The following is a 22,156-nucleotide window of genomic DNA, read 5'->3' as shown; positions in this document are numbered from 1 at the left end:
TCCGCATTTCATTGCTTTATGTAATTCAGGGGTACAAAACGTACTCGTAATGGCACGATCACTTTCACAATGTATACATTCGTCAATATTATTCTCCTGCATGCATGATCGACATAAACCAAATAATAATTTTCCATTCCATGTGTAAGGGAGGATTGGAAAATACAAATCGGATGGTGGAAGAACAGTACACTTTACAAGACCATGGATCTTCTCAATGTCTCGAAAAAATGGTCCCTTGTGAATGTTTGGCTTACCTATTGGGAGAGGCTTACGAGCCATTACCCAAGGGTAAAGACTAGTAACATCTAGGTAAGAGATAGTTTCATCATCATTACATTCATGCAGTGCCTTATAGCATTCTACACGGCCACCGTGAAAACTTTCTTTAGGGACGAGATGATCAACAAGATCATCACATTGATCTTTAATAAAATCTTGTATTGTTTTGTCTGATTTTATTTTGGCGTCCCATTCACATTCCCATATTTCAATAACATTAAATTTTCGTTTTTTCAAGTACTCGATTTTTGTGATCGTTGATTCATATCGATCTTGCATGGTTGTACGATGATTTGAAGATGAATCAAGACTTGTATGACGAAGATTAACATAACAAATTTTACAACCATGCCAAAAACATCCATGAAATTCAAACACTGTGTTTGTTTTACTCTCGTACCCATCGACTTTGTATTTACCGAAACGTCTTTCCAATCCATTTGCGGAATATTCGATTTTCGCACCTCTGGTACGTTCCATATATCGTAACCACTGCAATGCCTTTAAGCTTTGTCGATCACGATGATCAAATCCAAGGGGTGGAATAATTGGAATAGTATTTTCCGGTAGATGCAATGAACGATAAGTTAACATTGAAGTACTTGCAATAGTACTGGCAGAGATAAAGCACTGGAGACCACCAGTTTTCTCTTCAATTAAATCAGAGAACTTAATCACTGCCTCCGCTAAGATTTTAACGTCATTCCGGCAGTAATCGAACATTTCCTTTTGCAGATCGTACTGCATGTTGTTTTCTATACATTCTTTGTGCCAACTTATTAATTCTTTGCGTTCTTCAGGACTTCGTGAATCTGGGTCAAAGTAATGTAACTCAGGAATCTTTCCTACATAATTTTGGTTTTCCTCTGTATTAAATAGGTATGGAAAATATCCCTTCTTTAAGTTTTGATTTAAGCCTAATGTCTTTGGGAGTGCAGATAATTTGATACCCATATACAGGAAAGTATCTCTAGAAATAATTTTATTTGATAATCTCATCTCAATAATTTTGTGTCCCTGTGCTATTATGAAAGGTGAAAGATTTTGACTTTCAATCAATGTCTTAGCCGCGAAAATCATATCATACTTACTGCCGTTATGAGATAATGCTACGATCGATTTAAAAGAGGACCGATCCATCAGCACGTGACGTATAAAGTCTTCCATGCTCTTAAAGGAAAACTCGCGGTTTCCATCTTTATTTCCGCATTTTACGCATGGATCATCTAAGGATTTGCTCTTGCAATTTGAACAAAGATGCATTACATGTACTAAAGTAACAGTATGTTCTTGTTCATCACGATCATTCTTACCGAGTAACATCGTCTCTACATCAAATATAATATACAAAAATGCGTTTACATGAGATGGTGTTGCTTTTTGAACGAAACATACGTGATCGCGCTCGACATGATTATAGCACGTTTTACAAAATCGTTCATCACATTGGTGTGCAGATTTTCGTCGCCGAATATCATATAAAACACAACATTTAACACAAACTTTGACGTTGTTACATACACTCTTCCCATTTTCTGTTACACTTTTATGATTTATATAGCATTCTTCCGTAGGAAATAGTCTGTAACAATCTGTACATTCGCGTTTTATATTGTCTGATGAAGGTACTTCATGATATTTCTCACAGTAAGTGCACTTGAATACACATTTGTGATCTTGTATATGATGATAAGCTTCCAAACAATGATGACAGTATCCTCGTTTCCCCAAGAGTGATCTGATATTTGTAATCAACTGATAATGTTGATCTTCGTATAAAATATAAATTTGCTTTCCAGCGTGTATTCCGGGATATAATACATTAAATTCACGCGTCATAGCATTTTTCTCATAGACTATAATTTGGTATTCAGGTAACAGATGATTTTGAATTTTCTTCACGTCATCCAAAGTACACCCATTCTTATTCACAATATCTATATCTACAGTGGAACACAAATCTACTGCTTGTTTCATCAAACGTTTTGGGTTAGACTTAAGACGATACAATTGTTTATGATTATGATCGGCTTTAGCCTTCCCAAGAATAATGCTCTTGGGAAGACAGTACACATCTTTTTTCACAGGTATCACATTTTGTTCTAGGAAAGTAATTAAATCGGTATATTTCTTATTGTCACGTGTTCGTCCTCTTCCTTTACGAGGATCAACGATATGTACTTTGAAAGTAACTTCATTTGCGAAAAGAAACTCTTCGTTACTGTTTAACGTGTTCTCCACTATAGAGAAGAGAACATCAGGGTTCAGTTGCGCTTTTGGACGCCATGACATGTATATGGGTTTGTTTAGATTACAAGCAGAACTTTCAATAGTTATGCCTACATACGTATCATTGTCAACGTCACTAAGGGTATTGTCTATAACGAAATCAAATAGATTTCTAATATGCGTTTCAGGGTCTGTGATTCCTTCATCATCACGCCGAATCGTCACTTCTTTTCCTTGTAAACCAAAGTAGGAGTAATGCTTAGAGGTAATTTTGACAACATGAAAGTCAGATTGTTTACCACCAGTACCGTACAATGAAGATGTTGATGGAATCGTACCAAAAAATACTGTATCTGATGTAGGACTAGGCGAATTCACAGTGTCCCTCATATATTCAACGAAGTCGGATAGAGTTAAACCAGAAATTTTATCATCCGATATCAATTGCATTACCCTTTCACGCGCCTGTTCCCTTATTTCTCCATGTTTAAAAAATCCTGCCTCGTGCAAATCAATTATATCTTTTGCAGTCTTACAACTGTTGAGGACGACATCTTGAGTTTCATAGTAGTGAATATATAACGCACGCCGCAATTTAAAATATTTAAGATTGTCAACTCTAACACCAGTGGCATGGCATCGCGTCACAATTTCCCAAGAGAAAAAGACCTCTTCAGCGTCAAAGTAGTCTCGAGCCTCTATGAAATCCAATATGGTATTGATTGTACGAATGGCGTCCATCTGTAAGAATAAATTAATCACTTAAGAACAATATTTCAAAACAAATGATAAGCGAGTAATATATGCTATATTAATCAAAATATTTATCAAATTCGTAATGATAATTACAAAGTTAGAACAGTATTGGTAAATGAAATATTTAATACAAAATGGAAATATTTGTAATTTTAATCAAGTATAAGATTTGATGCAAAATAGAAATGTATGTCTAAAATATCAAACAATAATTTACATTAATACTTGATATTGAACTGAAAGGCTCACTCTTGACTAGTAATGACTCATAACGACAGGGAATCTAATAAGAAAAAAAACAAATAATTTGTTGTTGTCGCTACATAATAATAGCGTTTAATCAGAACATTAACATAGACACTAATTTAAGTCAATTCTCTTAATTACTGTATCTGCTTTATCTTGTTATATTAGATTTCTGATTTACGTGTAGAATTTAAGCTAAACACTGTATCAGCTGAATTTAAGCGTAACAAGACTGTACATTGACAGAGTATCAGTGAAAGTTTTACGATAGAAAATGAGTTATTTACCGAGGATGACTGAAGTATCGGAAAATGTTCCTGAACTTGCCGATAAAGGGTAACTTTGACGTTCGGTGAATTACAAAATATCACAAGGAATGAATAGTAGATATTACTTTGAAGAGCAAACGTATACTAAAATTTCGGCAGAGATGTGTCCCTTTTATACTCACAAGAACCCGAAAATAACCGAACATTCCCGAATTCAAAACCCGAACATACCCGAAGTGAAAACCCGAATATTCCCGAAGTCAAAACCCGAACATACCCGAAGTGAAAACCCGAACATATCCGAAGTGAAAACCCGAACATTCCCGAAGTCAAAACAAACATTAACGAAGCGAAGATACAAAATTTCAAAAAGGAAAGTTATTACCGAAGGTAATGTTTTAAATACAAAGTTTACAAGTCAAAGTAGTTGAAGTTTACCGAAGATAATAAAAGTATCGGGAAACGGACCCGTGATTTCCGATAAATTATAACGTATTCGTTCCCGTAAAAATGTTATATGCACAATAAATATGTAATATAGAGAAAAAACACTTGACATATTCCTAATTAGTATTTCTCATTTTTTAAATTTAATTATAATAACAGCATTTTCAATTTAAATTAATAATAGTTCAAATTGATTAATACATTTTATTTGTAGTTTCATGTGTTTATAAAGACAAAAAAATTGTATTTGTAATACTCTATAATCGGTTTTTCCGTAAAAATGTTTCTGATTTTATAGAAAAATGTTTTACTCTATTATAAACAAAACACTACACGAATGAAAATTAAACGTACATTAAAAAAATTGTAAATTTTACAGTTTTATAAATATAAAGATTACTGAACTTCAACCAAAATAAAACAAACAGTTTAATACTAACAAAATATAAGTTATGGCTAACTGTAGTGACCAAAGTTGACTACACAAACGATAGTAGAAAATTTTTGTCATCGTTGTAACAATAAAAGTTACTGAAAAATTTTTCACATTACACTTAGAAAAATTAACGCATATTGTAATACAACGAAGAGCGACTACTAAAAATGTTATAAAGTTTAAACAGAAAACTTAAAAACGTGAAAACAAAAAAAAACAAAGTGTAAAGACAAAAAAGTAAAAAAAGTTTTAAAAGTTAAAACATGATAAAATGTTCAAACAAAACAGTAATTACTAAAAAAATTAAGTTTAAAAATTTTAAGTTTAATAATTGAAAACAAGAAGTTAAAAAAAGAAAAATGTTAAAACAAAAGTTAAAACGTGAAATATTCAAACGAAAAGTGAGTACTAAAATGTAAAGTTTAATAGGAAAGATTAAAAAGTTGAGATGAAAAATGTTCAAACGAAAAGTAACTACTAAAATGTTAAAAACTTTAAACAGGAAAGTTAAAAAGACAAAAAAATATAAAAAGAAAAAAAGAAAAATGTTAAAAGTAAAAAACAGAAAAGTTAAAAGTTAAAATAGAAAATTATGACCTTTATTGCACACAAGAAATTGACACTAAGAACAAATAATAATAGTAATTAGTATAACAAGAAAAATATTATAAATCAGCTGAATGAAAAGACAAATTGTTAAATTTCGTTTTTAGAAAATAATACTTGAAACTATTTTAACCAAAAAGTTTAACTACATTACATGTTCTTAGACAAATCTTATCGGCAAGTTAACGCATTCATTTTTAAATATAAGTAATTTTGTATTGTCTTCAAAATCGAAAGAGTTTTCATGTGTTTTGAAATTACGGAAAAATAGGAATATAATTAAGTTCGCAACCACATTGGGAATATTACTTGAATTGAAATGATGTAATAGTTATTTCGGAAAGAAATTAACCAGTAAAGACTAGGAATTAAAGACATTTAGTTAAATGTTAAGACTTAAGTTCATAGTGTTGCTACAGACGCTAAAAAACTAGTAAATTGGAAGAAAAATAATTTTTTATCATTTATCTATGGCTTTGCACTTTTGACACAATTTTCCGTTGATATATTTCATTTGTAAATTGTACAAAATAAAAGTATCAGTACTGTTACTTACCGATCAATTTAGTCAAACTATGCTGAAACGTAAACTTGTTGTAAAATGCAGCAATCGAATATCTGTTGTGCAACACTGTAATAGATTCAAAGAAAGTTTTATGACTTCATGTTGTATTTAAATTACAATTATCTATATTTGTCTCTACCTTAATTTTATTTATTTATCATCAAAAAATAAATTTCTAAGTTCTATTCCACAGTCTATCCCTCTTCTCTTTCTTCTCAGTTAAGATTCGGGTGTTCATATTTAACTGTTTAGTAATCCTATGGACAATGGTGAAAAGATTCGGTTATAGGTAAGTCAGACAAACTATTAATTCAGCTACAATTAATTCACTACTTTATATGGTTCTCAGTGTAATCATCAAAGTATATTTTAGTTTTACTCAAGATTAAAGTAAAGAGCACTGAAGAAATGAATTCGAAAGCAGAAACATTACTACTAGTTTCTGATATATAGTTTGTGCAACTAGAAGGCAGTGTTTTGGAAGTTCCAATTAATTATGTAACAGATTCTTCCTTAGATCATAATGATGTTCTCTTTTCTCCATATGAGAAATCGTTAATTTTCTCTTAGTCATTAGATTTTCTCACTATTATGCAAGTTAAAGATATATATAAGTAAAACATTATCTTAATTTCTGAGCTTTATTTTATCGAATTATTGTTTACGCTTAAATAACATTTAAGTCATTTTCTTGGTCTTTGTAGTGTGTAGTAGACTATCAAACAAGTTTATCGCCTTATTTAGTTCATTGTTTAAATTATGACTTATTTCAGCATGTTATATAGATTACTCCAAACATAATTACCTTTGTAGTAATTACTCAATCACATGTTTCGGTAAAACACTTTTCATAATTCAGATAATAGTAGTAATAATAGCAATATTAATGTTAGATGTGGTAATAAATACAATTTTGAGCTATAAGAGTAAAACATTTTAAGCATATAGATACATTTCTATGAATAAATGTATCTCCTAAGAATGTATGAATGTAATATTTTTTCTAACAATTATTGCACAAGAATATACTATTCTTATTTTCAGTACATATATTTTATAAGATTACCATAAAATAGTGTTAAAAGAAAAGCATAGCAGTCAAATTTATACAAGATATATTAAAATGTTATAAAGTTCAACCATAGAAATGTAATCATGAAGAGAATATATATAGTAGCAATAATATTCCTAATAAAAGGTATACAAGACAATTAAAATGCTATTCATATGCTCATGATATGCTAAAGAGCAAGGAAAAATAAAGTGAGGTAATCAATCATTATAATGGAATTATCTAATAAGAAACGAAACTGTTCTACAACTAATCAGAAAATAAACGAATATGTAAGCATAAGAATTAGAGTATGTGAAGAAAGAGGTGCAATGCATAGAACTGAAGGAATTAGCTTCCAAAGGAATTCCAGGACAGGACATTTGCAAGATACGCAATAAAACAACAATATCAACGTAACTGAAAAAGACGAAGACAGAGAAGGGAACGCAATCTTCAATATCAGATTCACACAGTAACACATAATTAGTAAAGATTAAAGACGAAAGGATAAAGAATGAGAAAGTAAAACGATCTTATATATTCTATGTATAATATCATGTCAATTTACATGAAGATGGTAAGAAGTAAGAAAGAATCTCGACATTAGCGAAACGTTCACCAATGCTTTCCATTTCTCTATGCAAATATATTATGGACCAATTGATAACATTGTGCGTCAATGATCTGGTCATCTTTCAATATATAAATTATCTCACACTATAAAAGTTTTCATCTCACTACGTTCATCTTAAGATTTTCTTTCCCGTAACCTATCATGTTGTTCTCGTCGACTTTCGCAACGATATAGCGTATGACATTCTCTCTTCCCTGGCATTATACAGTCTCTTATTATAGTTTCTTTCAAACAGTTTCTTTTCTGAAACTGCCTGGTTCGCGACCTAATGCTCTTCATTCTTCTCCACACCCATAGTTTCAACCTTGTACTCTCTTTCACGTACTTGTTTACATACTACACGAATCATTTCTCTTTATTCACGGAAACACAGAATAAACTTCCTCCTAAAGGGTTTTTTGCCATTTCTATCCTTGCTTTTATTCCACGTTTGCAATGTTATTATTACCTATGTATGAAAATCTAGTCATTTGTAATTGCAATGGACAACGCTTATACGAGAATTATAGTAAAAAAGTGTAAAATATGCAACTGAAATAATAGAAAATATAGTGAATTAATTCGAATATCTTAAGCTTTTTTTAGTATAATTATGTATTATATATGTGTTCAATAATTAGAAAAAAAAGTATATCCAACAATACCTCCTATCGGTATTTTTAATTTAGTGCCCTCCAAAATTGTGCAAGCAGAATTATTACTATGCCTCTTTCAAAAGAAAAATAACGGAAAAGAGGGGATCGATTTCTTCGATCAATTGAAGAGGCTGTATTGGCTAAATAGTAGAGCACTCAACCCTAGTACGTGGGACCCACCTGCTTCCATACTAGTATACATCAAATGGTTTTTGTGATGACGTGTGCTCCTCAACTGTTTATTTTAATTCTCAAATGTCCCACAAATCATAAACGTAAGAATAAAACTTGAAGATTTTATTGTACAGTTGCGCTTTAGAAAATGTATCCACAGAGAATAGATAGACACATATATGTATAAAACATCAATCTATCTTTTGTAAGCTAAATTCTGTATGCCACAGTTGTTGCGAACTTCAAGTGTGTTCTAATATTCAAGGATTTTAAGGTACGACTCATCACTTCCCTTACTGTTACATGTTATTTAAATTATCTCCTCTCATTTGTAACTTCAACAATAAGTGATTTCAAAGCAATTTGTGTCTTATCACATACTTAGTAATGTATATATTTATTTTTCGCAATTAATTTCAATCATCATCTTATTGAACGCTTGCAGGGACATAGGTTTAGAAGTAAATGCAGAGAAAACTAAATACATGGAAGTGCGTCGGGACCGGAATACAGCAAATTATAGATGCGTTAAAATATTAAATAATACTTTTGATAAAGTGGATAGTTTCAAATATCTAGGATCAATATTAACAGAGGAAAATCATATTCACGAAGAAATTAAATGTTTACTGAAAGCAGGGAATTCGTGTTACTATTTGGTTCAAAATCTCTTGTCGTCGCGAATTCTGTCGAGAAAATTGAAGCTTAAAATATACAAAACGATAATTATGCCTGTTGATCTGTATGGCTGCGAAGCATGGCCACTTACTCTGAGGGAAAAACATAGACTGAAAGTATTTGAGAACAAGATCCTGAGACGAATATTCGGACCCAAGAGGAACGGGAATGGGGAATGGCGGAAACTTCATAACGAGGAACTACATAATTTTTATGGTCTACCCAACATTGTTAGGGTCATTAAGTCTAGGAGGCTTAGGTGGGCGGGTCATGTAGCTAGAATGGAAGAAAGTAGGAACGCTTTCAAAGTCTTAACTGGAAGACTAATCGAAAAACGACCATTAGGAAGACCTAGGCAAAGATGGGAGGACAATATTAAGATCTATTTCGCACAAAGTAGAAAATGGGATCCAGTTAGCTAAGGATAGAAGTCAATGGAGAGCTTTTCTGAACGCGGCATTGAACCTCCGGGTTTCATAGGCCATAGAGTTAGTTAGTTAGTTAGTTTATTATTTCAATCATCAAAATAACCTTCTGTTTCAAAAAAAATGATAAAACTTTATGCTAAGTTGGCAACTCTGTTACCCTGATGATAATGCAAAATATGTCAAGCATGTCGGACAAATTCTAAACAGTTTTTCTATTTACCACGGTGCACCATGTTGTTATCCTAATAATAAACAGCATGTCTCAGTCTGTATATCACATTAATAGACTTCACTATATGCCCTGCCTGTATAACTGGCAGCTTTTATACAATAGATATTGCTACCGATTTAAAACTACTATCCTTATTGTAACAGCAAGGCGTCTCAGTAACTCAGTCACGGTAATTTCTAATAGGAAGGTTAAGCCAATAGTTGTTATTATCTGCGCTGCCTCGTATCTGACGGCAAACATGACGCTAGTGTACAGGAAATTTGCGGACCTACAGAATTTCAAAGCTAGTAAATCTTGCCATAAACTTAAATACTATAATTAGTATATAAGGCTAATTCTAATAATAAGTACATTAATCACACTATTAAATGCCGTTACCTGCGCTGCCGAATAAACATTTATCTCTCATATTCCGTAACAAAAAGATGACGCTACCTACCTTGTTTAGATGACTCCAAGTTGTCCCTGACGTACACTACGTGTTATTACATATATATCTCCTCTTACTAGTCACTTCTCATACCAAGTCGCTCGGCGAGAAACAAATATGTTTTCTATATTTAAAAAGTGCCTTTAAACCATGCAATCAACGTAATTAATATTAGACAATTTATTGTTCTCAGTTCATTTTAGCACACTGCAGTACGCAGTATTAGTACTGTGTACTAATTACATACACAAAATTTCAATGAAGAAGATTCTTCGTTAACTAATACCGTATCATGTTCGAATTACTTTTACATTATCCCCATCTAAAAAATTCTTGATCTAAAAAATCTATGACCTAATGCCTCGATAAAATAGTATGGTTATGTCTCATACGAAATGTCTTCCTTTCATCCGAAGAAACATTATGTCTGTTTCCCTCTACCACTATTATTTCTTCCCTTCATAAATTACTTATAAGTATTCGCTTCCATCCGTCTACTTTACCCTAAAACCTAGATATATAATACTAGCGAAACAAAATAATCTCACTGATAATGTTAGTATAAAAACGTCCCAGCCTGTATGTCACATACGCACGTAAAATTACATTCTTGGTACGAATTCTTGTTCTCCATACTGTCTAATATATTCCGATAATTTAATGGCTAACAGGGCGCTTTTCGTACATGTAGGTCCAAGTTTGATTCACGGTGCTTTTTTCATATAAACAATAGTAATCGTTTTACTTTTTAAACTATTTTCGCATCTTTCATAGCAAGGAAGTGTAAGCCTAGGGGGTTAAAGTGAAAAACCATATGCTCTATACCTACAAAAGGTGCTTGTCCGGCATTCAATTAATGAAACTGAGACGTGACTTTGAGCAAAATAACATTTTCAAATACTCTCCTTCCATTTACAACACAAAAATCCTATCTATTAATTTACGACCGCTGTAAATCACGAGGTGGATATACCGTGTTTTAGTTCACGTAACAGTTTTAAACACGAATAAATCTTCTTTGTGGCTACGTGGTTATCGTACGCGCCTTTGGCGTGGTAATTGAATTCCCTGGTGGAGCTCAAGGATTCTAATTCCACGTTAATCAGTAGGTCCATGTCTCACATAACTATGGTGCTAAAAAAGGGACGCTAAACTCCAAATCAAATACGATTATTTGTACCATCAAGGAACGATAAGAAAAAATCTACATTTTCTCATAAAATGATTACAAAAGTATCACATACCAAGCATTTATTCAGCTCCTGCATTTCACAAACTGAGCATTCTTCTAGATGCGCCTCAAAATGAAAAAGTTTGCGAACCACTGATATATGCTAACAATTATAAAAATATTATTCGTCACTGAAATTCAAACTTATGTTCAGATCAATAGTACTAAAGATAAAAACAAGCAAAATTCAAAGCAGGTGTAGGTTACCCAGTTCCTTTCCCGTACTGTAAATGTTAATACCACACACAAAAATAATAAACAATTAATACTATATTACATAAATAATCAGTTTCACCCATCATTTAATGGTCTTTTCATGTAACACTAACTTCTTATATTCTGAAGAGATGCTAGGATTCTATGAACAAGAAAATAATCGCATATTTATTATGAAATTTATCTGTCTGTGTGTCTATGCAACTATTGTTTTAATATGTAAAATAATAACTGCGTCTAGTCCTGACGGAGAGGTCCAAACAATCCAAAATTCCTTGGTATTTTTTTTATTGTATTTGGCTTTCGGCGCGGAAGATCATGATTCGATTCCCGGCAACGTCACAGGTTGTGTTCAATTTTAGTGCCATATAAGTAAAAACTCCATCGAGCAAAAGATTTAGCGTACGGTTTTCCACGTGGGAGAGCCCTGGTTCGAATCCAAGTGCAATGACCAATATTGAATCCCTGTAGCCTCCATATTACATTACACTACACCTTAGTTAATTTATAATTCCACAAAAGTACATCAAGTCATATGGTTTTCAATGCCGGAAAATCCGCAATCAATTTCCGTTAAAAACAAACACTTCCGTCCCCTTATACTTCCAACAATTACAAGTGTTTTACGTGTATTTCATTTCCAATGTCCCTTCTCATATGAAAAAAAAAAAAAAGAAAACATAAACATAAAACAAGAAAAAAACAAAGCCAGTACTTACAGATAAATTCTTCTTCTCTGTTAACTTCTATTGAATACAATCCACCAACTCAAACGCATCGTGCTTTTATTTCTTCAAATGTAACCACTGGGTTTTCATCAAAGTTTATATACCAACGAAAATAAATCCAAAAAGTTCTACGAAATTCTAGAACAATTTTATTACTATCACTCTCCGTGACTCATATATTACATCCTCCGTGTCGCCCAACCTTCCCTGCGGGCACTTATGTTAAAACAGATGGTGGTATCTTTTCTTAAAGAACCTTTGTCGCGTTCCGTGTTTCGTTCTGAATTAATTTTCCTGTCACGTTGCAGTGTTTACCTGTTGTTTCCCCCAAACAATTAATCTTTAAAGGGTTGCGTTTCTGTTTCAAAAAGTCTTTCAAAATCAAACGGTTGACATTAATTATACACTTCAAGAACCATGCGTGAATTCTTTACATTATTAATTACTTCCTTTATATTAGAATGTCCACTATACCCCAAAACTAAATTAACATTATTTTCTCATTTAAACCCAAAACAATTTATTTTCAGTAACTAACGTTGTTTTCTTTAAATTTGTCGCTATAATTCAAAGCACTACAAAGTCTGCCGATTCGATCTATCTCACACCCTCATTACAAATGCATTCAACTTATCACTTTATAAAGACCAAATGCAAAAATCATTATACATGGGCGAGCTCTGTTTAGACATTCAAAAATGCTACAAAGTACACAAGAAATAATTAATCGACATGGAGTACAAACACAGCCGACCGTTTCCTTTAATTTCATATTCAAACCTTTATCACAAAATAATTCATCCTGTCACTTTAACATGCTGTACAAAGGAACGCATATAAAAGAAAAGTGAACAAAAAATATGTAGGTCGTTATTACGTAGGCAAAATAATGAGACTACAGTCCGGTACAGCATAATTACATGTCAGTAATTGTTCCTAAAGTACCGGTAAAAAGAAAGCCGTAATAATTCAATTACAATTGAACCTTTGTACTTCAATGAGAGTACTTAGAGTAATCAAAATATTCATTACTTCAACGACAATATGTACATAGGGTATAAGTACTTTCAAGGTCAAAGTTGGACCATGGATGGGTATTAATCTACTTACTTGTTGAATTTAACAAGAAGAAGTGTCACATGTACATAACGTGAAGGAGTTTGGTTTGTATGGCGTGATATTTTCTGAATTAATAATGAAATCAGAAGTGGTGGTAGATTTCGCAGTGGTCATTTCAGCTAGTATAGAAATAATAAACACTTCTGACCAGAGTATATACACTTGTTTATTAAAAACTAAATTCCAGTGTAACAGTTTCAACAACGTAACGTTGTCTTCATCAGACACTAACTGCTGATGCCTGAGTGTGCAGTTAGTGTCTGATGAAGACAACGTTACGTTGTTGAAACTGTTACACTGGAATTTAGTTTTTAATAAACAAGTGTATATACTCTGGTCAGAAGTGTTTATTATTTCTTTAGTAAGTTCCAGAGTCGTGATGGATAGAGTTGCAGTTAGTATAATGTAATATTTGTCGTATATATTGAATAATTGTGAAAAAAGAAAGAAAAAACTCCATAGATCCGGTTAAAAGTGTTTATAAGCCATGTCAAATCAAAGTTCTTAATATATATTAACTGTAGTATTCTCTCCTTCTCTTAAAGAATACCTATACGTCAATAGGCATATCAATCGATCAAGATTTACATTGGTGTACTGTCAAGAAAATTGGAATAATGTTAGTGCCAAAGATGTTCTTGCATTACATTATGAGTAAGTTGAAAGAAAAATACCAGACATTTCCATTTTTCCATCAAACCTATGTTTCAAGTAGATTATTTGTCTTCAACTAAAAACAAGCAACTTACCTATAGTTCTAGGAGAAGTTGTGTCGATGAGGAACACCAAATATTCCAAGTATTTAATATCACGGACATTCACTATCTCGTTTTCATCGAAGATCATTCCATCAAAACTAAAGATTTGATTCAGAATCGTGAGCCAGTCAAACTGTAAAAAAGAGTCAATTAGCGGAATTTACTGAAAGATCTTTTTACGAATATTTGAAGTGTGTTTAAATAAATTTACAAGTAATGTGTCCATTATGCAGGTGCGTCAACTTTAGGGTAAGAAACCAACGATAAATACGAAGTGTAGTCAAAAAGTTACCGAAATTTTATTGTGGCGCTTTATTGCCACAATATAAGTATCCGAAATGTTATTTTGACTCCTTATTACCATAATATAAGTACACATTTTCTTAATCGTCTTCAAAGTATTCATCTTCGGAACGTATACACATTTCCGTCATCGCTCCTGCCATTGGTGAAAACACTGACGAAAATCCTCTTTTAGTATTTTCCGAAGTTCAAAAAACGATGCGTTGGTTTTGGTGTCTTCTACGGTGGCGAAGGTTGTTTTAAAGGGACAAGTTTTGCCGATAGATGTCACTACAGTCTTCGTATCTCTCTCTCATGTATTTTTTACCTTTCACGAAAATTGACGATTTCTCTTACAAATTTCAACCTAGAGACTTCAAATTTTTAGAGAAGAAACTTCATGACCTATCGAAGGCAACAATCCGTGCCGATTTTTTTTATTTAGAATTTTCTTCATTGTTGAAATGGCTTGATTGTTGAAATGGATATCGAAACTTTTAACAATATAACTGTTTCAACAATGAAGAAAATTCTAAATAAAAAAAATCGGCACAGATTATTGCCTTCGATAGGTTATGAAGTTCCTTCTCGAGAAATTTGAAGTCTCTAGGCTGAAACTTGTAAGAGAAATCGTGAATTTTCGTAAAAGGTTAAAAAAAAAATACATCAGAGAGATACGAAGATTTTAGTTACATCTATCGGCAAAGCTTGTCCCTTTACACCAACCTTAGCACTGATACCGTAAACTGATTTTAAAGTTATCAAAGTAAATATGTGAAGCAGATATCCCCAATTTGCACATGAACTTGATGTTGGCGCATTGTTTGAGCCGCGACATTCCACCAACTTATCACCACATACTACTCCGTTTAGCTATATTAGTCGTACACTAATTGTTATTAACTATTCACACTTGTCATATTCATAACTAGGCAAACGTAAGGACTACACTGTACAAAATTCACTGTGATTGCATCAATAATTCCAAAACTAGAACATAATTCCGGAAAACTATTTCACTGCCCTCCCACTGTTTTTTTTTTTTTTTACATATACAGTACATAAGTATATAAACAATCTTTTTAGAGCAGAATAGTAACTATCAATTATTACTGGTGACAAATTATATGCTCTCTTAGCGCCCTAAAAATTATTTGTTTCTTCAGAATTTCAGAAACTACGCATCAAAATTTACTCTGAAGTACGCCATTTTGTTAAGCTCGATGTGATCTACGGATTGACATAGATCTTATTTTTTTGGACAACATTATGCTTAAACATAAATTTACGATGGCTCAGTGATAGAGCGCTTGCTTCTGGAACGTAGTGCGTCTGGTTCGATATCCGGCTAAGTAAGTTTCTGGTGGATAACACCGTGTCCGTGCGTTTTTCTCGGGGGTACTATTGTTTCCTTCCACTTTTCATTCCACTAATTCTTCCGTCATCATTCATTCCCTTAGTCATCGTTTGCCTTTTGCCTAAACCATAAGAGGGCACAATCGTAGGACGTTAAACTGAAATATTTCATTTCAAAATTTAAGCGTAATAATCAGGGCCGGATCTACGAAATATTGCGCCCGGGGCAAAGGCGTATATCTGCTCCCTTTCCTCCCAATTTTGTATCGAAATGGCGCCCACTACATACTCTCAATCAGCTGCGCCCCGGGGCAAATGCCCCGAATTGCCCCCCCCCCTAGATCCGGCCCTGGTAATAATCGTAATTCCTGGCTATTTCTCACTAACTATGTTTTCTCCTCTGTCGTCTTGCTAGTCTCATAATGAAATGCTTGATCAGTGTATATATTTTTCAGTAACAGTTTCATCTAAATAGTGGAGTGCTTACCATCGTACAGCATCCTTTTTTAGGATTACCAATAAACTAGTTTTTTTTCGCATTTTCTCGAAAATTGTGCATGAGGTTTCACAATTATCCATGTCATTGTGGTGAGCACAATAAGATTTATCAATTAACTAATCGCGCATTCAGTGCACAAGTCCACTCTTGGTGTTTTAGGACATATTTCATCTTTAAGATTTCTATTTGAAGCTCCTCTCAGAGCATGGAAGATTCATGTCCAGTTACTGTAAATAACTCTTATAATGAAAAAAATTGTTAACTGATCCATGTACTTAAGGTGGATCATTAGGTTCGCAGTGCTATGCTAAACGCTGTTTAAATAGTATGGCGTTGCCAGATAGTGTCGAGTGTTTACTGATGCCAGATAATAAAGGGAATAATCATGGAATTCTGTTTAGATACTTACCGGAGAAATTATTTTTCGAACCTTACCGCAATTCACAGCTAAGTTCCGCTTCTGGAACTGCAACGCTAGAATCCAGGAATTTTCTTATTGTGACTGCTACAGTAAACGTACAAATTTGACAACAACGCATTATGGCGTTCTCCGCAAGTTTTGTCTCAAAATCTATTTCCTTAAATGTAAATTAATATTTAAATAAAATATAAAATATAACACGAAAAATGGTCAAGCAATATATCTATTTCGTAATAAGATCGATACTTTAAAACACTTTACACGTACAAATAAACATTTCGTAAAACAGAGCACTTCTTGTAAGATCTTAATGCAAGTGCCATCTTGTGTGCTCATTGTAAAACGAATTAAATATTTTCTTTTATTTGTTACGTTTTTCGATATCAGGAGACACAACCAAATGAATCAATGTCTTGTGCTGTAGCTGAAACATTACTCTATCTTATAGTACAATATTTATAATATGTAACATTTCATTGCGCAGTAGTTAAGGCAATGAGCTAAAATATGTACTGACTTCCGGGTGGTGATCCACCTTAGTGTATCGTATAAACTTTATGGGCCTTATGCAGAGTCGTTTTGAGGTCTGATTTACGCCATACTACGGTGTTGACTAAAGAATGGTTATCAAAATTGTATTCAGAGTCTCTGATTATGACGTAGTATTTGATGAAGTTAATCACATTTTGGCTAATTAATCTAGAGCAGAGGCTAATCTTTTACCAACGGTTTAGCGTGCGACACAACATTTCGTATTTCGTATTTCATATATTTTCATTTTTACAGACTACCCATGCGCTCATCTACTTTTCCGTAGTTGCCACATTTATTTTTCTCACCCGATGCATTGGGGTTATATAAGTTAATCATACTCAAATCAACATTTTAGTTGTACTCAAAGTAGACTCTGAATACCATAACGTGTACCTTCCTTAGTAAAGAGTTAGTATGCTTACTAACTAGTCTGACAGTAAACCTCGATTAACGAATTCTCTCTGAATATCGCCCTATGGGTCTTATACTCAGTCGTTTTGGCGTATGATTAGCGCCATACTAAGGTTTTGGCTAACGTATGGTTATCAGAAGTTTATTCAGAATCTGTGGTTAGCACGTAGTAGTTGATTAAGTTAATCACATGTGACTAATTAATTTAGAACAGAGGGTACCCTGGTTTAACCATAGTTTAGTCACAACAAACTTACATTATGATAATAGAAAGTCAAATAATTGCTTGTCTTTCTTTCTTTCCTTTCATCTCATCGGGTAAACTATCTATGAATCAGCTATTTAGCCGAGTCCTCTAGAATAGCAGAACTGTTTCTTAAAGTGAACTGTGAGAGATGAGTAGAAAATTTGCAGTTTTCTGAGAGATACATACAACTGATCGACAAATTATGCTCTCTTATAATTATAATATAATCCTTCTATAGTCGCTAATATTAATTGACTTCTACTTATTCTCGCCATAAATACACCCTGTTTCAAAAAGAATATACGTATCTCGAAAGCATATATTTATTAAACTTTAAGACATACGAATATGAAATTTTACACACATATTTACAAACCTCTCAAGTTCCTATTACAGTTCAAAGTTAAATTACAAATGTTCAGTATGTCCTCCATCAGCGACATGAACAATATCACATCGATACTCAAATTCCTCCCATGCTCGGGCAAGCATGTCTTGCGTCACTGATGTTATTGCAGTACGGAACCGGTTCTTCAACTCTTCCAGGTTCTGTGGGAGTGGTGGTACATAAACGTTGTTTTTAACGAAACCCCACAGGAAGAAGTCACAGGTTTTCAAATCCGGTGACCGTGGAGGCCAGCTGAGAATGCTAAGTCGCCAGCTCCTTGACGACCAATCCAACGCTTCGCTAGAGTTTCATTCAGATATTCACGTACTTGGCGACTCCAGTGAGGGGGTTCCCCGTCTTGCTGAAAACTGAAGTTTCTTCGTGCAGCCTCGGAAATAACCAGTTTTATAATATAGCGAGATACTGCTGACTGTTAACCGTGTTTCCATTAAAGAAGAATGGGCCGTAAACAGATGATCGGAATATCGCACAAAACACATTGACTTTAGGCGAATCTCGTACATGTTCAATGACTGCATGTGGATTCTGTAGGCCCCATATTCGAACATTTTGTTTGTTTACCTGACCACTAACACGGAAAGTCGCTTCATGACTGAACACGATGCGTTGTGCAAAAGTGTTATCATTGTCAATAACATCCAGAATCTCGTTACAAAATGCCACACGTTTGCGTTTGTCATCAGGACGCAGAGCTTGTAACAGCTGTAACTTGCACGGCTTCATAACCAACCGACGTCTCAAAACACGCCAAATTGTTGTTGTTTGCACTTGTAACTCCCGACTGGCACGACGAGTTGATTTTGAAGAAATACGTTGGAAAGCAGTTTGAATTCGTGCAACATTTTCTTCAGGAACACGAGGGCGGCAAGGACATTTTCCTTTAGATACACATCCTGTATCTACAAACTGTCGATACCATCTGCGAATGTTCCACCCATTCGGAGGATCAATTTGGTACCTCAACCTGAAACGTCTTTGCACTGTAATCACGGAATTGCACTTCGCAAACTCGAGAACACAAAATGATTTCTGCTGCGGAGTAGCCATTGTAAACATATAGGGCCTTATGCAGAGTCATTCTGACGCGTTATTAGTGCCATACTAAAGACTGCGACTAACATATGTTTCCTGCAGTAGTCAGGCCTTTAGTATGACGCTAATCTAACGTGAAAACGGCTCTGCATAAGGCGGATGACGATTACCAAGCAAAACAGGAAACAACTTACGTCTAGCAGCTATGAATATGAACTAGACTATGTATTCGTTTCTCCAATAGCCGAGCCGAGGCGCAGCGATCGATAGTTTGGACAAAATAATTCTTCGTAATACGTATATTCTTTTTGAAACAGAGTGTACATTCCTCAGAAATGAATATGTTAATTATAATCCGATTTATTAACTATTTATAAGTTGTTGTGATGTCAAACCACAAAGAAAAAAAAATCACATCATATTTCATATCTTTTCATGTCTAGATTTCCGTAGTTGCCACGTTTATTTTTCTCACCCGAGGTATTGAGGTTATGTAAGTTAATCATACCCAAATATACTTATTAGCTGAACTCCAAGGAGATTATGAATAACAAAACGTACACCCTCCTTAGTGTGGAGCTAATACGACACTAACTAATCTCGTGACTAAGGCTTGATTAACAAACTGAATACTGCACATTGTCTCTTTTCTCATCACTTTGGTAGTTGAATTTGCCTCAATTGTGGTCTGAATGCCCCATTCTTATTATTTTTGGACTTTTCCCCCCCCGTTAAACCTTGACAACACTGTAGAAGTATTCTGATACATTTTCGAGTTTGATTATTAATTTACCTTTGCATACGAATGTGTAGTTACAATATTGTTTGTAAGAGCTTGGAGTTTTCCTACAGTCATCGGGTTATACAGCTTATTTTTATCCCGTCTTTCCTCGGATGTTGAAACAATCTAAGGGAGAAAGAACACATATTTATTAAATTAGAATACTGAAGACAAGTTCTATTATATATCATTCTATTATCATCCTGGTTTTGAAATAGACCAATGATGTCAAACCTTAACTGGATTTACATAAATCTGCTGTAGGAAATATGCATACTATAATTAAACTATAATTGGGACACACATATTGGGACATTGGAATACACACAATGCAGTGTATTTAATTTATATGTAAGTTACACAATGTAAGCTCATAGTAGTTATGTTAGAAGTGAATATCATACAGATTAGAAGATCAAAGCATGAGTGGAAAAAGATTTGCAGGATATATGGCATAGGTTTCCAATCAGTTTTACCTGGCGCATCCCTGTATAAATTCTATATTCATACCTCACTTGTCAGTCTAACTTAATAAATGACTTCAGTAAATACTAGGAATGCAATGGATATACCCGATTGCAATGAAATGAGCTGAGCGAGCTTAAACTACGTAATCAGGAAGCGTTTTTCGGTGATTATTCCTCGATGGTACATCGGATTTTTGATTTCGACCTATGTTGTCACTCAGCACGACATACTCTATCAGCGTGCTAAGTTTGGTTGAGATCGGCCAAACGGTCTAGGAGTAAGCGTTTTTCGGTAATTATTCCTCGATGGTACATCGGATTTTTGATTTTGACCTATGTTGTCACTCAGCACTACATACTCTATCAGCGTGCTAAGTTTGGTTGAGATCGGCCAAACGGTCTAGGAGGAAGCGTTTTTCGGTGGTTATTCCTCGATGGTACATCGGATTTTTGATTTCGACCTATGTTGTCACTCAGCACGACATACTCTATCAGCGTGCTAAGTTTGGTTGAGATCGGCCAAACGGTCTAGGAGGAGTTCGCGGACAACCAAACGGCTAACCCGAGTATAAGAGCTTCGCTTCGCTCAGCTCAATGATTCCAGATTCGATTTAAGGTATAAGTGCGTTGAATAATAATTCTTGTGCATTTTCTTTAGCCTGTGCGGAACAATCTTGTAATAGCCTGACTTATAGCTTTGCTGGCCTTCCATTTACTAGCCTTGCTTTCCTTTCTTTCAAAAAGCTTGATGGCCTTTCTCTTAGTAACTTTACTGCCCTGTCTACCAGTTGCCTTGCTGGCTCTTCTTTAATAGATTTACTGGTCTTTCTCTTGGTAGTCTTACTGACCTTTTTCTTAGTAACTTTACTGATCTTTCTCTTAGTAGCTTCATTGACCTTTCTCTTACGTTAGTACTCTTGCTGGATTTTCTCTCAGTACTTTTATTGCCCTTTCTCTTAGTAAGTACTCTTAGTAGCTTTGCTAGTCTTTCTTTTAATAGCTATACAGACCTTTCTTTTAGTAATCTTGTTGGACTTTCTCTTAGTGGCTTTACTGATCTTTCTCTTTGCTGCTCTTTCTATTACTAGCTTCTTCGCTAACCTTTCGCTTAGTAGCTTTACTGACCTTTATTTTCGTAGCCTTGCTAGCCTTTCGTTTTTAAAGCTTTACTGACCGTTCCCTTGGTACTTTTGCCGTCATTTCGCTTGTTTTCATGTTGGGCCCCTCTCTTAGTAACCTTACTGATCTTTCTCTTACTAGCCTTCTTGACTTTCCTTTAAGTAGCCTTGCTGACGTGTCTCTTAGTGGCTTTACTAACTTTCTCTTGATACCTTCGCTGTCCTTTCTTTTGGTAATTTGGTGGCCCTTCTGTTAGTAATTTGGTTGTCCTTTCTCTGGGTAGTTTGGTGGCCCTTCTCTTAGTAATTTGGTTGTCCTTTCTCTGGGTAATTTGGTTGCCCTTCTATTAGTAATTTGGCTGTCCTTTCTCTGGGTAGTTTGGTGGCCCTTCTCTTAGTAATATATTTGTCCTTTCTCTGGGTAATTTGGTGACCCTTCTCTTAGT

At 34.1% G+C, this 22,156-nt stretch overlaps 1 protein-coding gene across 1 annotated transcript in view; it reads right to left on the bottom strand.

Moving 5' to 3' along the window:
• LOC145671464 (neprilysin-1-like) overlaps positions 1-22,156 on the bottom strand; it is a 46,034-nt gene that overhangs the window by 8,877 nt on the left and 15,001 nt on the right. Inside the window, exons 6-7 of the mRNA XM_081740655.1 lie at positions 20,138-20,251; positions 14,145-14,286 (exon numbers count right to left, since the gene is read on the bottom strand). Coding sequence (XP_081596781.1) covers positions 14,145-14,286; positions 20,138-20,251 — 256 coding nt within the window. The remainder of the gene's footprint in view (positions 1-14,144; positions 14,287-20,137; positions 20,252-22,156) is intronic.

The sequence above is a fragment of the Thermobia domestica genome, chromosome 15, assembly GCF_964235325.1.
Source record: "Thermobia domestica chromosome 15, izTheDome1.hap1.1, whole genome shotgun sequence".
NCBI lineage: Eukaryota > Metazoa > Arthropoda > Insecta > Zygentoma > Lepismatidae > Thermobia > Thermobia domestica.
The sequence above is the reverse complement of the archived record's forward strand: the minus strand, read 5'-3'. Positions and strand labels throughout refer to the sequence as shown.